The 14,981-nt window shown below is 39.4% G+C and overlaps 1 protein-coding gene across 4 annotated transcripts in view; it reads right to left on the reverse strand.

Moving 5' to 3' along the window:
* PIGN (phosphatidylinositol glycan anchor biosynthesis class N) overlaps nucleotides 1-14,981 on the reverse strand; it is a 105,952-nt gene that overhangs the window by 20,034 nt on the left and 70,937 nt on the right. For 3 of the 4 annotated variants that reach the window (XM_081253030.1, XM_081253031.1, XM_081253029.1), the window contains 3 exons: nucleotides 13,305-13,378; nucleotides 9,229-9,271; nucleotides 6,657-6,709 (listed from right to left, as the gene is read on the reverse strand). In XM_081253030.1, the coding sequence (XP_081109156.1) occupies nucleotides 6,657-6,709; nucleotides 9,229-9,271; nucleotides 13,305-13,378 (170 nt within the window). The remainder of the gene's footprint in view (nucleotides 1-6,656; nucleotides 6,710-9,228; nucleotides 9,272-13,304; nucleotides 13,379-14,981) is intronic. The other variant, XM_081253032.1, reaches the window with a different exon arrangement.

The raw sequence follows: 14,981 nt of genomic DNA on the forward strand, positions 1-14,981 counted from the left end.
TCAAAGAACCAGCTTTTAGTTTTATTGATCTTTGCTACTGTTTTCTTTGTTTCTATTTGTTTCTGCTCTGATCTTTATGATTTCTTTCCTTCTGCTAACTTTGGGTGTTTTTTGTTCTTCTTTCTCTAATTGCTTTAGGTGTAAGGTTAGATTGTTTATTTGAGATTTTTCTTGTTTCTTGAGGTAGGCTTGTATAGCTATAAACTTCCCTCTTAGAACTGCTTTTGCTGCAACCCATTGGTTTTGGAGCTGGTTTGGTGGTGCTGAATTCTCTTAGCTTTTGCTTGTCTGTAAAGCTTTTGATTTCTCCATCGAATCTGAATGAGATCCTTTCTGGGTAGAGTAATCTTGGTTGTAGGTTTTTCCCTTTCATCACTTTAAGTATATCATGCCACTCCCTTCTGGCTTGCAGAGTTTCTGCTGAGAAATCAGCTGTTAACCTTATGGAAGTTCCTTTGTATGTTATTTGTCATTTTTCCCTTGCTGCTTTCAATAATTTTTCTTTGTCTTTAATTTTTGCCAATTTGATTACTATGTGTCTTGGCGTGTTTCTCCTTGGGTTTATCCTGTATGGGACTCGCTGAGCTTCCTGGACGTGGGTGGCTATTTCCTTTCCCATGTTAGGGAAGTTTTTGACTATAATCTCTTCAAATATTTCCTCTGGTCCTTTCTCTCTCTTCTTCTGGGACCCCTATAATGCGAATGCTGTTGGGTTTAATGTTGTCCCAGAGGTCTCTTAGGCTGTCTTCATTTCTTTCTTTCTTCTTTTTTTTTTTTTTTGCGGTACGCGGGCCTCTCACTGTTGTGGCCTCTCCTGTTGCGGAGCACAGGCTCCGGACGCGCAGGCTCAGTGGCCATGGCTCACGGGCCCAGCCGCTCCATGGCATGTGGGATCTTCCCAGACCGGGGCACGAACCCGTGTCCCCTGCATTGGCAGGCGGACTCTCAACCACTGCGCCACAAGGGAAGCCCCGTCTTCACTTGTTTTCATTCTTTTTTCTTTATTCTGTTTTGCAGCAGTGAATTCCACCATTCTGTCTTCCAGTTCACTTATCCGTTCTTCTGCCTCAGTTATTGTGCTATTGATTCCTTCTAGTGTAGTTTTCATTTCATTTACTGTATTGTTCATCTCTGTTTGTTTGTTCTTTAATTCTTCTAGGTCTTTGTTAAACATTTCTTGCATCTTCTCGATCTTTGCCTCCATTCTTTTTCCGAGGTCCTGGATCATCTTCACTATCATTATTCTGAATTCTTTTTCTGGAAGGTTGCCTATTGCCACTTCATTTAGTTGTTTTTCTGGGGTTTTATCTTGTTCCTTCATCTGGTACATAGCGTTCTGCCTTTTCACCTTGTCTATCTTTCTGTGAATGTGGTTTTTGTTCCACAGGCTGCAGGGTTGTAGTCCTTGCTTCTGCTGTCTGCCCTCTGGTGGATGAGGCTATCTAAGAGGCTTGGGAGGGACTGGTGGTGGGTAGAGCTGACTTTTGCTCTGATGGGCAGAGCTCAGTAAAACTTTAATCTGCTTGTCTGCTGATGGGTGGGGCTGGGTTCCCTCCCTGTTGGTTGTTTGGCCTGAGGCAGCCCAACACTGGAGCCTACCTGGGCTCTTTGGTGGGGCTAATGACAGACTCTGGGAGGGCTCATGCCAAGGAGCACTTCCCAGGACTTCTGCTGCCAGTGTCCTTGTCCCCATGGTGAGCCACAGCCACCCCACGCCTCTGCAGGAGACCCTCCAATACTAGCAGGTAGGTCTCGTTCAGTCTCCCCTGGGGTCACTGCTCCTTCCCCTGGGTCCCAATGTGCACACTACTTTGTGTGTGCCCTCGAAGAGTGGAGTCTCTGTTTCCCCCAGTCCCGTCAAAGTCCTGCAATCAAATCCCACTAGGCTTCAAAGTCTGATTCTCTAGGAATTCCTCCTCCCGTTGCTGGACCCCAGGTTGGGAAGCCTGATGTGGGGCTCAGAACCTTCACTCCAGTGGGTGGACTTCTGTGGTATAAGTGTTCTCCAGTCTGTGAGTCACCCGCTCAGCAGTTATGGGATTTGATTTTACTGTGAGTGCGCCCCTCCTACCGTCTCATTGTGGCTTCTCCTTTGTCTTTAGATGTGGGGTATCTTTTTTTGGTGAGTTCCAGTGTCTTCCTGTCGATGATTGTCCAGAAGCTAGTTGTGATTCTGGTGCTCTCACAAGAGGGAGTGAGAGCACGTCCTTCTACTCTGCCATCTTGGTTCAGGGCTTCCCTTTAATTTTTATCTGAGCCATACACACAGTATTAAAAAAGCAAAATAAGGGAGAAAGGCTTACAATGAAAAGTAATACCCCTCATTCTTTCTTACCCACTTCTCAAGCAACCACTCTAACTGCTTCCCTTTTTAGACCTTCTGGTGGTTACCTCCTTGACATGAATTAGTATCTTTACATTGCTGTTTATTGATGCATCAATTTAAAACATCATTTATTAAGTCTCTGCTAGGCAAGAGGAGGATTTGGCTGACTTATACCATAGTCTACTCATGTCAATTTTAGGTAGTTATTTTAGTTCTATTTTTCCTTATGAATCAACTTTGAAGTATAATTTATATATAAGAAAATGGAACCATTTCAAGTATCCAGTTAAATGAGTATTGTCAAATGATTCCCCCATGTAACCATCATCACAGTCAAGACGTAGAACACTTCCATCACTCCAAAAGTTTCCACATGCCCATTTATAGGCATGCTTACCCTAATTCCCAGGCCCAGACAACAATTGATCAGCTTTCTGTGACTATAGATTAATTCTGTCTGTTCTAGAATTTTACATAAATGGAATAATATAATATGTACTCTTAATGCATCTGGTTTCTTTTACTCATTAAAAAAATTTTTAAGATTCATCCATGTAGTTGGGTTCATCAGTCATTCATTTTTTTATTAATAAGTAGTTTTCCACTTTATGGATATAGTATAATTTGTTTTATCCATTCAAGTGCTGATAAACATCTGGGTTGTTTCCAGATTTTGGTTATTATTAATAAAGCTACTATTAAAATTCCTGTACAAGTCTTCTGTGTACATATTTTTTCCTTCTCTTGGGTAGGTATCTAGGAATAGAATTGTTATTCTATTCAGAATAGCAATCAGAGGGTAGTGTTAAGTTTTTAAGAAGGTCTTGTTTTCCTCTAGGTCTAACTCACATATAGGATAGTTGCCAGTAAGTTGTGGATATGTAATAAAAATTGCTATGTCATGTTTTAGGATTAGCAGAGGGTTGCCTGCCTCTGCCCTTTGGGCCGGGGTGGAAGGAAGCTATGAATGCTAGAGTGGAGGACAGTTTTTCTATGAGGTAGAAGCACATGTGTCACAGCAGTGAAATTCTTCACGTCTCCTCAGCCTCTTTCCAGGTGACCTCTGGTTTGTCCTTGGGAGTAAAATGCAGAAAGTAGTACTTCCTGCATGGGGATGAAGGAAGAAGGAAAGAGGCCATGGAGAGCTCACTGACCATCACTGGACTGAGAAACATGCAGTTAATCCCCTTCCTCACTCCTGTGTTCCATATTACTTTTGACTGAGTCTGGAGCCTCTGGGTTTTCCTGTTCCTTTGGCAGCACTTGCTGATAGATTCTGGGCTGCTGCTTCCTCTCTTGGATTATCCATCTTCTAGGAATTTGTTGAACTTGCATTTGCTGATGGTCATTTTTCTATTCTGTTCACTTTTGCTGGGTTTGTTATTTTATTGAAGACTTGGTAGTGAGGAGAAAAATGATTATCTTTGGTCTGTGGTCCTCACCCAGAAATCAATGGATTTGATTCAGTGCAGACGTGTAATACTAAATCTTACCACTGAACCATCCCTGGCCAAGCTCATCAATGACCCACTGTTTAATCCAATGCATGTCTTTATGTCTTCTCCTACTTACTTTCTCTGTGACATCTCGATAACCTCCCTCCTTCCTGAATGTTCTTTTGATTTCCACCACACTACTCTCACCTGGTTTCCTCCTGCCTTTCTGGCCACTTCTTTCAGCCTCACTGCCACACCTCCTGTTCTCTACCTGTAAATATCAGTGGTTCCTTAAGGTGCCACTAGATCTTTGCCTTTATTTATGCTACACATTCTCCCTAGATCTTGTGACCCAATGTGCTCTTCTAAATGCTACTCTTGCAGTGTCTAAACAGTCCCTCTCCTGACAAGCCTTCCCTTACCCCGAAGGCTGAGGTAGGTGCCCTGACTAATGTCCCCACAGCACCCAAGAGACTATTCTAGAAATTTTCACACTGCACCATATTGTCTGCTCATAAGTCTGTTTCCTCCTCCAACCTTAAGCCCCCTAAGAGCCTGAGAATGTGCTTTTCATCCCCAGCAATTCACCTGGTGCATAGCGGGTGATCAATAAATATTTGCCCTGTTGAATTGAGATCATGGATATTTAAAAATGCTTTGTGTTTTATGCATGTTATTACTGGTAATAACAGTGAAATTTGTATTTTGAAGAACAAAATCTGCCAAGTAAAGATAAACCTCAAGCAAATCAGAGAAAATCAAATCCTTAATTTGTGTAATATAAATTAATGATGCTGTGCAGAAATTAATGATGCACATCTTCATGTGAGAATTATATCCTCTTCATTCCTTCACACCTCTTTAGAGCCAAAACCAATATAAATTTCTCCCATCAAAAAGTCTCAAACCCATGTTATAGCAGCATTATTCACAATAGCCAAAAGAGGGAAACAACTCAAGTGTCCACAGATGGATGAATGGGTAAACAAAATGTGGTCTGTACATACAATGGAACATTATACAGCCTTCAAAAGGAAGGAAATTCTGACACATGCTATAACATGGATAAACCTTGAATACATTATGCTAAGTGAAATAATTCAGTCACAAAAGGGCAAATACTGTACAATTTAATTTATGTGAGCTATCCTAGAGTAGTCAAATACATAGAAACAGAAATTAAAATGTTGGTTGCCAGGGCTGGTGGAGATGGGGAATGAGGAGTTTTTTGCAAGATGAAAACCATTATGGAGATGGGATGATAATGATAGTTGTACAACAATGTGAATGTCCTTAATGCCACTGAGTTCTACACTTGAAAAGGGTTAAGATGGTAAATTTTATATTATGTATATTTTGCTACAATTAAGAATAAAATAAAAAGTCTCATATGTAATAATGCTATATTTTGTCAGAATATTTTCCAAACAAAATTCTGACCTATGTTTAAAATGAAAATACATTAATCAAATTATGGAGAGAATAAGGAGAGGTATCTCAAATACAAGAAACACTATGAAGGATAAAAAAATAATAATAGTTTCCATTTATTGGAGCTTATTTGATGCCAGGCACTGTGCTAAATGCTTTAGATGGATTAATTCATTCAAAACGACAAGAGACAGAGAGAGATTAGAGACGTTAAGTCACTTGCTGACAGTGTCACAGCTAAAAAGTGGCAGAAACAGATCAATCCCAGGAGCTCTGGTTTAAAGCCCATACCACGACCTACTACCTGCCTGGACACTTTGGGATCAGAGGGCTGGTGAGAAGGACACATTAAAACTTTCCCTAAGGGCTTCCCTGGTGGCGCAGTGGTTCAGAGTCCGCCTGCCGATGCAGGGGACACGGGTTTGTGCCCCGGTCCGGGAGGATCCCACATGCCGCGGAGTGGCTGGGCCCGTGAGCCATGGCCGCTGAGCCTGCGCGTCTGGAGCCTGTGCTCCGCAATGGGAGAGGCCACAACACTGAGAGGCCCGCGTACCGCAAAAAAAAAAAAAAAAAAAAAAAAAAACTTTCCCTAAGCTTCAAACTTAAGAGACTAATGAAAACAAAATTAATGACCTATGGAGTACCCTCTTCGTGCCTAGCACACAAGGAATGAAACAGAGTCAAATCAGCTGACAATCAAGGGAGACAGACCTCTATATAAATAACAAGGCGGTACAAGCCTGAGCTGCCTAAGAGGGTAGGAACAGAGGAGAGGACTTGTAATCGAGTACCTCACAAACCTACACAATTCCTGGCTGAACAAATACTGACTAAAGGAAATAAAATTAGTCTATAAAAATGTCTTCTATCTCTGAATGCATTTGAAAACAAAAAGGCAAAAGGATCAACCTTGCTTTCTTCCCCTCAAAGAGAAGAAATTTAACAGATTATGGCAATCATTGACGTTTAAATCACAATAAAGAGGAAACTGACTTTTTGTTCAGATTATACTTTAAATAACGATGTTCTAGGTAGGTATCACATGTTAACATGTTCCCATATTGAAGATTCTAGGAGGCATATGATGATTACATGAAATGTAAACTGCCACAGAAAATTCACACTGCAACTTGAATAGCTTCATTGTTCTTGAGAGAGATTGAGAGATTATGAGAACACAGACACTGGAGTGATCCACCCCAGATTCCAGCAGTTTTCCTTGTACCTTCCTGCTGTTCTGCATTTCTTTCAGACTTAACATCTGTCCCCACGTCATCCCAAGGAAACACCTGATAATGTGTTAATGCCAAGGACTGGAGGGACGTGTCTCACCTCCAGAGGTTTAAAATAATTGCTACTTGCTATGCTTACTTCAAAAATCAAATTGAAATCTTCTATACTAAGATATCAAGTTACTATTTTTCACTGCACTCTGAAGAATTCTATGTGAATATATACTATACCTTGTTCCAATATCAAGCCAGCTGCCATAATCTTTGATCAAGAAGAAAAAATGCTGTAAAATAAAACAAAATATGGCTTCATTAAAAACAAAGGCTATGTAGATTCAGTCTAAAAGCAACTTTCTTTTAGGATTATGTCTTTCAGATTTCTGACCCCTCAGAACCACTATCTGACTGGAATCAGTAAGAATTCGCCCTTTATTGAAATTTTTGCTTGGACTAAAATGAGCAATAGCTTAAAAGCCAGAAACAGCGTTACCATTCAGTCATATAAGCACAAAAGTGACATCTTGAATAACTAGAAAGAAAACCCAGCCAACTTTCATAAAAGACACTAAGTATCGATTATACCAAAGACTGCAGTGAAAGGAAGCCGTATCATCTATTCATCAGCAAACATTTACTGATCGCCTACTATGTGCTAATCACTGTGTTAGGTCCTGGAGATAAACTCTCTTTCAGGAGATTTATAATCTAGTGACTGATTCAGTCAATTTATCAGGCATGTGTGTGTGTGTGTGTGTGTGAGATGAGTGTTACGATTGGAAATACAGGCAAGTACAGGAGCACAAAGGAAGGGGCACACACCCCAGCTGGGGTAATAAGCGAAGGCTGTCCCAATAAAAAGTCTAAAAATCTAAGTGACAAGTAAGAGTCAGAGGAAAGAGGAGGTTGGAGAGATCCGGGGAGAAGTTTGTTTCTGACAGAGGGAGTAACGTTTATAAACATCAAGGGTCCAGGTAGAGCTTGGCAGGTCCAAGGTGAGGCTGGGGTAGAGGAAACAAGGAGGGAGAGGAGAGACACAATGCCAGTCAGGTAAGCAGAACTTAGACCACACATGGCTCTCTAAGTTAAACGCAGCAGTCTGATTCTTCATATAAAATTAATCAGAGAATTTAAATTCTCTTCTGTTAACATGTCTTTGTCTATTTGCCACTTTGTGAGCCAAACTGAAAGCTAATTTGTTCTAACATTATGTGTGGTCAATTTCAGAAATATATCCAGTTCAATACAACATAAAAATGTTCTCATCTGAATCAAGTGACTAGGAATCTGATTTGGGAAGTTACCCTAACAGTCGTCTCTCAGCACTTCCAGCATAAGATGTTGTGTAGTGAAGAATTAACCCTATCTAAAGAGAGGTCTGGCCTTTACCTTCAGCTACTAGGAGGCAATTACTAGGCCCTGCCTGATAGGAGTGTTTTGCCTGGGGGACCTCAGCCACTGGACAGTCTAATAATGTGATTTATGTTAAGGGCTTTGGGTCGTGCGTTATCAGTTCTACCTCTAGAAGGACTGGAGATTAAAGGTTAGCCATGGGAACAATATATGATTGGGCTCCAATAAAAAGCCTGGACATCAAGGCTCTGGTGAGCCTGGCTGGCAGTACTCCATGTGCACTGTCACACATCACTGCCGGTAGAGCACGGTTGTCCCAGCTTCATGGGGGGAGTATGGCCAGACCTCCACATCTGGACCCCTTCTGGACTCTGCCCTCTGCATTTCTTCCCTTGGCTGATTTTAATCTGTCTCCTTTCCCTGTAATAAGCCACACTTGTGGATATAACAGTCTTCAGTGAATTCTGTGAGTCCATCTAGTGAATTATCAAACCTTAGTGTAGCTTGGGGAACCCTCCTGAACTTGTAGGTGTAAACTGGGTTCTTTTTGTTAATACATTACATACTGGAGGCCCACCTACCTGTTCCTCACTAGAACTCATTATTAGAGCTCGCATCTTGATAACATCATCCCACTCTGCTCCCTCTTTCCTTCCTTCCCTTCCTCCTCCCCTCTTTTTTCCTTTCTTTTTCAATCTGACAAAAAGGTTAAAAATCAGCATTTCAAGTAGGAAAATGGTATATTACCTAAACCTAAAGTTAGCTTTTTCTGTTAACTTCCTATGGAAGTTTCATTTCAGATACAACGTACCATTGAAGACTATGTATAAAGTGACAGATTCTAATAAATCAAGTTAGAAGATTTCTGACACTCTAAGAGCACTCTTACCACATTATAGGTCATATAAAAAGAAAGTAATTTATGTGTAAATTATGCCAGCACTTATAACTCAGTATCTAAAGAGTTCATGTATAGAAATGCATTCATATTTCACTTGATTAAATCAACTCATTGGGGGACTTCCCTGGTGGCACAGTGGTTGAGAATCTGCCTGCCAATGCAGGGGACATGGGTTCGAGCCCTGGTCCAGGAAGAGCCCACATGCCACAGAGCAACTAAGCCCGTGTGCCACAACTACTGAGCCTGCACTCTAGAGCCTGCGAGTCACAACTACTGAGCCCACATGCCACAACTACTGAAGCTCGCACACCTAGAGCCCATGCTCCACAACAAGAGAAGCCACCGCAATGAGAAGCCCGCGCACCACAACGAAGAGTAGCCCCCGCTCACTGCAACTAGAGAAAGCCTGCGCACAGCAACGAAGACCCAATGTAGCCAAAAAAAAATATAAATAAATAAATAAATATATATAAATATATATATATATATATAAATCAACTCATTGTTTAGCTTGTCAATCTTATTTATATTAAATAGCCAGTAATGCCTTACCAAAGCCATGATGTCTGATATGTTGATAACCATGAGAAAAAGACTGGAAAAAAAATGAAGAAAAAACACATGTAATACTGCAGACACATTTTAAAAGCACATTAAAATCAAAATGAGAATCAAATAATCTAACATTCTGTTATTAGTATTTCTGCTTCTGTAAATATTACATTTGACAAAGGCTCTTTTCACATTATCATGGACTACTGTCCCACAGTGATGGGCTAGACTTCAAAAATGTTATTTAACACTTTGAATATTTATTTCAATGGTATGAAAGGGACATGACAGAGAACAAACGTATGGACACCAAGGGGGGAAAGCGGCGGGGGGATGTGGGGGGTATGATGAACTGGGAGATTGGGATTGACAGGTATACACTGATGTGTATAAAATTGATGATTAATAAGAAACTGCTGTGTAAAAAAATAAATAAAATTTAAAAAAGAAAGGGACATGAATTATGATTTTTTTTAAATTAAAGTTTTTATTTTAGATAATTATGGATTCACATGCAACTGCAAGAAATGATATAGAGGGAACCCATGTACCCTCTGCCCAGTTTCCCCCACTGGTAACATCTTACAAAACTATAGTACAATATCACAACCAGGATACTGACATTGATTCTGTCAAGATACAGAATGTTTCCAGCATCACAAGGATCCCTCATGATACTCTTTTATAGCTACAACTATCCTCCTCTTGCTTACTCTCTGTCTACTGCCCAGTCTCTGGAAACCACTAATCTGTTCTCTGTTTCTATAATTTTGTTATTTCAGGAGTGTTGTACAAGTGGAATCATTTGAATCACTTATAACATTTTGGGATTGCCTTTTTCACTCAGCACAACTCTCTTGAGATTCATCTAAGGTTCTATGTGTATCAATAGTTTGCTCCTTTTTATTGCTGAGCAGTACTGCATTATACCACAGTTTGTTTAACCATTCAAGCACCAAAGGACATCAGGGTGGTTTACAGTTTGTGGCTATTACAAATAAAGCTGCTATAAACATTCGTGTACAGTTTTTGTGCAAACACAAGTTTTCATTTCTCTAGGAAAAATAGCCGAGTGCAGTTACTGGATTATGTTGTTGGCACAGTTTCATAAGAAACTGGATAACTCTTTTCAGAGTAGTTGTACTATTTTACATTCCCACCAGCAATGTCTGAGAGCAATTGCTTTGCATCCTCCCCAGCATTCGGTGATGTCACTGTTTTTTACTTTTTGCTTCTTCATCATTATTTTGTCAGTTATAGATTTTACTCTGGGTGGTTTTACCTTTTTACAGTGTTATTTGTTGTTGTTTCTACCAAGTCTAATTTTTCCTGGGTCAAATTTTAGTGCTCTATGGAACCAAAAGGGGGACGTTCTTAAGTCAGTCTTGTGTATAAAAGAAATGTCACAATGTGTAGTAGTAGCCATTTCCAGTTTTATTTTGTGCTGATAACTTCTACCACTAATTTACCACATACGTTTTCAGTTTCTATTGTATGCCAGCCACTGTTCTTGTTGCTGGTAAAACATCGGTGAACAGAGTCTACCATCTACTCAGGGGGACAAATAATAAATAGAATGTTTGTAATAACAATAAAATGTCAGGTGGTGTTAAATGTCAGGAAAAAGAGTCGATTGGTCGGGGGAGACCTCTACGAGGAGAAGACATTTAAGTAGAGACCTGTGTGAACACAGTGAACCATGAAACTATATGATTTAAGAGCACTGCAGGTAGAGAGAGTGTGGAACGTACAAAGGGCATGAGGTGAAAACGTGCATGGTGTATTTGAAGAACAGCAAGAGGGTCAGCTTTAAGCAGAGTGTGCTAGCACAAGAGTTGTGGGAAATAAGGTTGGAGAGATAGATATGCAGGGGCCAGATCACATGGGGCCATTTAGGCCATAATGAGGACTTTAGAATTTTTCCTAGTTGTGACAAGAAGCCATTGGAAGGTTTTAAAGGCTCCTCTGTCTGTTGTATGGATAATAACTGTAGGAGGACAGGAGTAAAAGCAGGGAGATCAGCTAAGAGGCCCCTGAAGATGACTGATGATAGTGGGTTGGTGGAGGTGATTGAAAATGTGAATAGAAAGAAGAGACGATATCAGTGACGTAGCGAGTGGATTTGGCAATGAGGGATGGATGGACTTGGGCTTGTGTGACGGATTAGAAAAAGAAAACAGGATGAGCAGCTAGAGTTCAACAGGAAGAAAGGGAATTGCTGGGTTCAATGTATGACATATTAAGTTTGAGGGGTCAGTGTTATATTAGGGGGGAATGTCAGTGACTTGTAAAGGTTTAAAGGTCAAGAGAAGACATTTATAAAGCCACAACTTTGTCATCTTTGCCTCAGTTCTCTACCTTTGTATTTAGTTTTTCATTGTAGAAAAACTAAATACTAAACTAAATACTAAACGAACAAAACTAAAACTCTCCCTTTGTATTTAGTTTTTCGTTGTACTAGTCTCAGGTTAAAATTACTACACACACACACACACACACACACAAATATACACATACATATACACACACATTTTGATGAGCCTTCTACTTCTCATCCCACATATCCCCAGCTCTTCTTAAACTTTAATTAAAAGCCCTTCTAGGGCTTCCCTGGTGGTGCAGTGGTTGAGAGTCCACCTGCCGATGCAGGGGACGTGGGTTCGTGCCCCGGTCCGGGAGGATCCCACATGCCGCGGAGCGGCTGGGCCCGTGAGCCGTGGCTGCTGGGCCTGCGCGTCCGGGGCCTGTGCTCCGTGGCGGGGGAGGTCACAGCAGTGGGAGGCCCGCGTATCGCAAAAAAAAAAAATCCCTTCTAAAAACTTGCATCTGTTAACAGAGATGTGAGAAAGTACATGTCACTTACTATTTTTTTTAAATTGCATCTAAGTATCTTCTATGTGGTATTGACAAGGTATAAATGCTTTCTTTTTTTTTTTTTTCTTGCGGTACGCGGGTCTCTCACTGTTGTGGCCTCTCCCGTTGCGGAGCACAGGCTCCGGACACGCAGGCTCAGCGGCCATGGCTCACGGGCCCAGCCGCTCCGCAGCATGTGGGATCCTCCCGGACCGGGGCACAAACCCTCGTCCCCTGCATCAGCAGGCGGACTCCCAACCACTGCGCCACCAGGAAAGCCCTATAAATGCTTTTAATGTTAAATTCATGTAAATATCCTGTAAAAATACACTAGTCTAGAAATGAGATTTCTACTATTTTTAAATAGTGAAAGAAGACCTTTTTATTATTATTATTATTATTATTATTATTATGGCAAATACATAATAATACGCTACACTTGGTTCTAGCTTAAATTCATCAAGAACATGCAAATTTATGCTAATATTAGTTATTTCTTTCAGCATTGAATATTCCAGTTTGATTCAAGAATAACAGAACTGCTAAGAAGCTACACATTTATCTCAAGTGTCTTTCAGAGAGGCTGATCAGTCCTGTGCTGATGACACAATTTCATTGCATCACAAAAGCAAATAGTTGAGTTGACAGCTTCTCTTCCAGCGTCTTGATTGCTTAACACTGACTGCTCCAGAAGTTCCTAGAAACTCAGAAAGGATACTTCCCATTCCATTTGCCAAAAGTGTAGAAATCAAGACTAAGGAACTATGTAAATTATTGACATCTAGAAGTTAATTTCAAGCCATGTAAAATGATATAATGTTAACACATTTGTCTAATACACATTTAAGAAATAATCCAAAAGAAAACAGAATGATATCCCTTGGAGTTTGTAGGCACAGTTATATCTACAATAAACAAGTTATTAACTACAAGAATTTAACGTTTATATTTTATAGTTTTCTAGGGGGGCTCCTCTCTAGCTTGAATAATATTCTAATAACATTTTATTGTTGAGAAAGCATACTATTCTGCTAGAGGCTCTAATCAACTAATTTCCTCTCATGACAACTGAATTCTGACTAAAAGGGTGAAACATTTTTTCTCATTTTTATAATAAATCTATGTTACTGTGTCTTAATAGCAATCACACAAAATACCCTCAAGTGTTAACTCTCATTTGTTAAAAACTAACAAATTCAATGTTTCTTAAACATTCATCTTACCTTTTTGATGATAACTGGGTAGTTAACTGAACAGCTTCAAAAGCACACATCACAAGAGCAAAGGGGATTAAAATCTGTTTAAAAGAACAACAAATGATGCCATGGGTAGCTGTACCATTTGAAGAAATATTTCTATTTCTCAAAGTTTGTCTGTATTAGTGAAAAGCCAATGCTGAAATAAAACCATGATACCAATGACATATAGAACGGTGACGAAACGGATTTAAAAATCCACATCAACAGCATTTGGTGTATAAAAGATAACAACAAGTATTTCAAATAAAGCCTATTCCAAATTTTTGTTCTATTTAACTCAGTATAATAATTAATGAACCAAATCAAATAAACTATGGGGTCTGATGATTTGATTCACAGATCCCTGAACTCATCTGGTTATTTGATACTACAACTCTATTAACATGATTTAGCTGCTTTACCATTGCTTGCTGTTGTTTTATTTTAATACTAATTTATTTCTGATTATAAAATTCATACTCTGTAAAAAAAAAAATGGAGAAAGGTATACTAAAATTTACACTGGTTGAAAAATCTATAATCCAGAGGTAACACTGTTAATATTTTGAGATACTGCTTTCCAATGACCAATTAAAACACACACACACACACACAATGTTTAAACAAAGAGGGGAGGGAGAAAATATGGAAAAGAAATGATGTTCAAAACTGCATAAGACTCTTGTTCAAGCGAAGGCTACATGTAGTGAAGGCTACATGACTGAAATAGAGGTCCAGGAGAATTTTCACTTCCAGCCACATCAGTCAAAAAAAGTGACCAAATATATTACATCAGTAAAACTTACTGAATTAAGCTGGAGATTATAAATCTAGCATTTAGTTTAAACTTCTGTTTTTCTTTCTTTTTTTTGCTTGTTTTTAATTAAAGGCCCATGATCTTTAATAGACTGAGAAAAGAACAACTACCTTTAAGAAAAATGTAAATAAAGAATAAGGAAACTATTAATACACATTTCAAAATAATTCAATAGAGAATGGGACATGAGAAAACAAACATCTTTTTTAACATTTCTTAAAATTACATTTGTATTAGTGGAGTAACAAAAAAAAAGGATATTAATCCGTTAATAAACACATACTTTTACAATTATTATTTATGTGATCTGAATAGAAGGCAATCAGATTTTAGGCAGATATTAGTTCCTTTATTTAAACAAATATATACTAAGTATATAAAATGTGCCAGGCACTATGGTAGAGGGAATAAGACAAGCTTAATGATCCTAGAGAAAAAGGGAAAGAGCATGAATTACATTCTATTGGAGAGTCTGAATGCCTGGAAAGCTGATAATTTGTCATTATCTTAGAATCCTCAGTACCCAGCTGGTGCTGATAAGCCTTCAGTGACATATTTATTGAATGAATAAATCAGTTCTAAGTACAGGGATTATGAGAAAAGATGATAACATGTTGGCAGTCTTGGGGGTGGGAACATCAGTTCGGGGAGCCTTTGATCTTGAGGAGCAAGGCAGTTTTGATCCACCCTTCACTTCCCACAGGCTTTAATCACCTTTGATAGGACTTCCTGGGACTAACAGACTCTACTTTTTTGAAGTTAAATGGGCTTAGGAGTAAAGTAAAAAGATTAACTATATTTTGGAGTAAAAGCTAAAGTGTCCGACTTCCCATTCAACAGTGTCT

Source organism: Mesoplodon bidens, assembly GCF_964165515.1.
Source record: "Mesoplodon bidens genome assembly, chromosome: 13".
Classification (NCBI taxonomy): Eukaryota; Metazoa; Chordata; class Mammalia; order Artiodactyla; family Ziphiidae; genus Mesoplodon; species Mesoplodon bidens.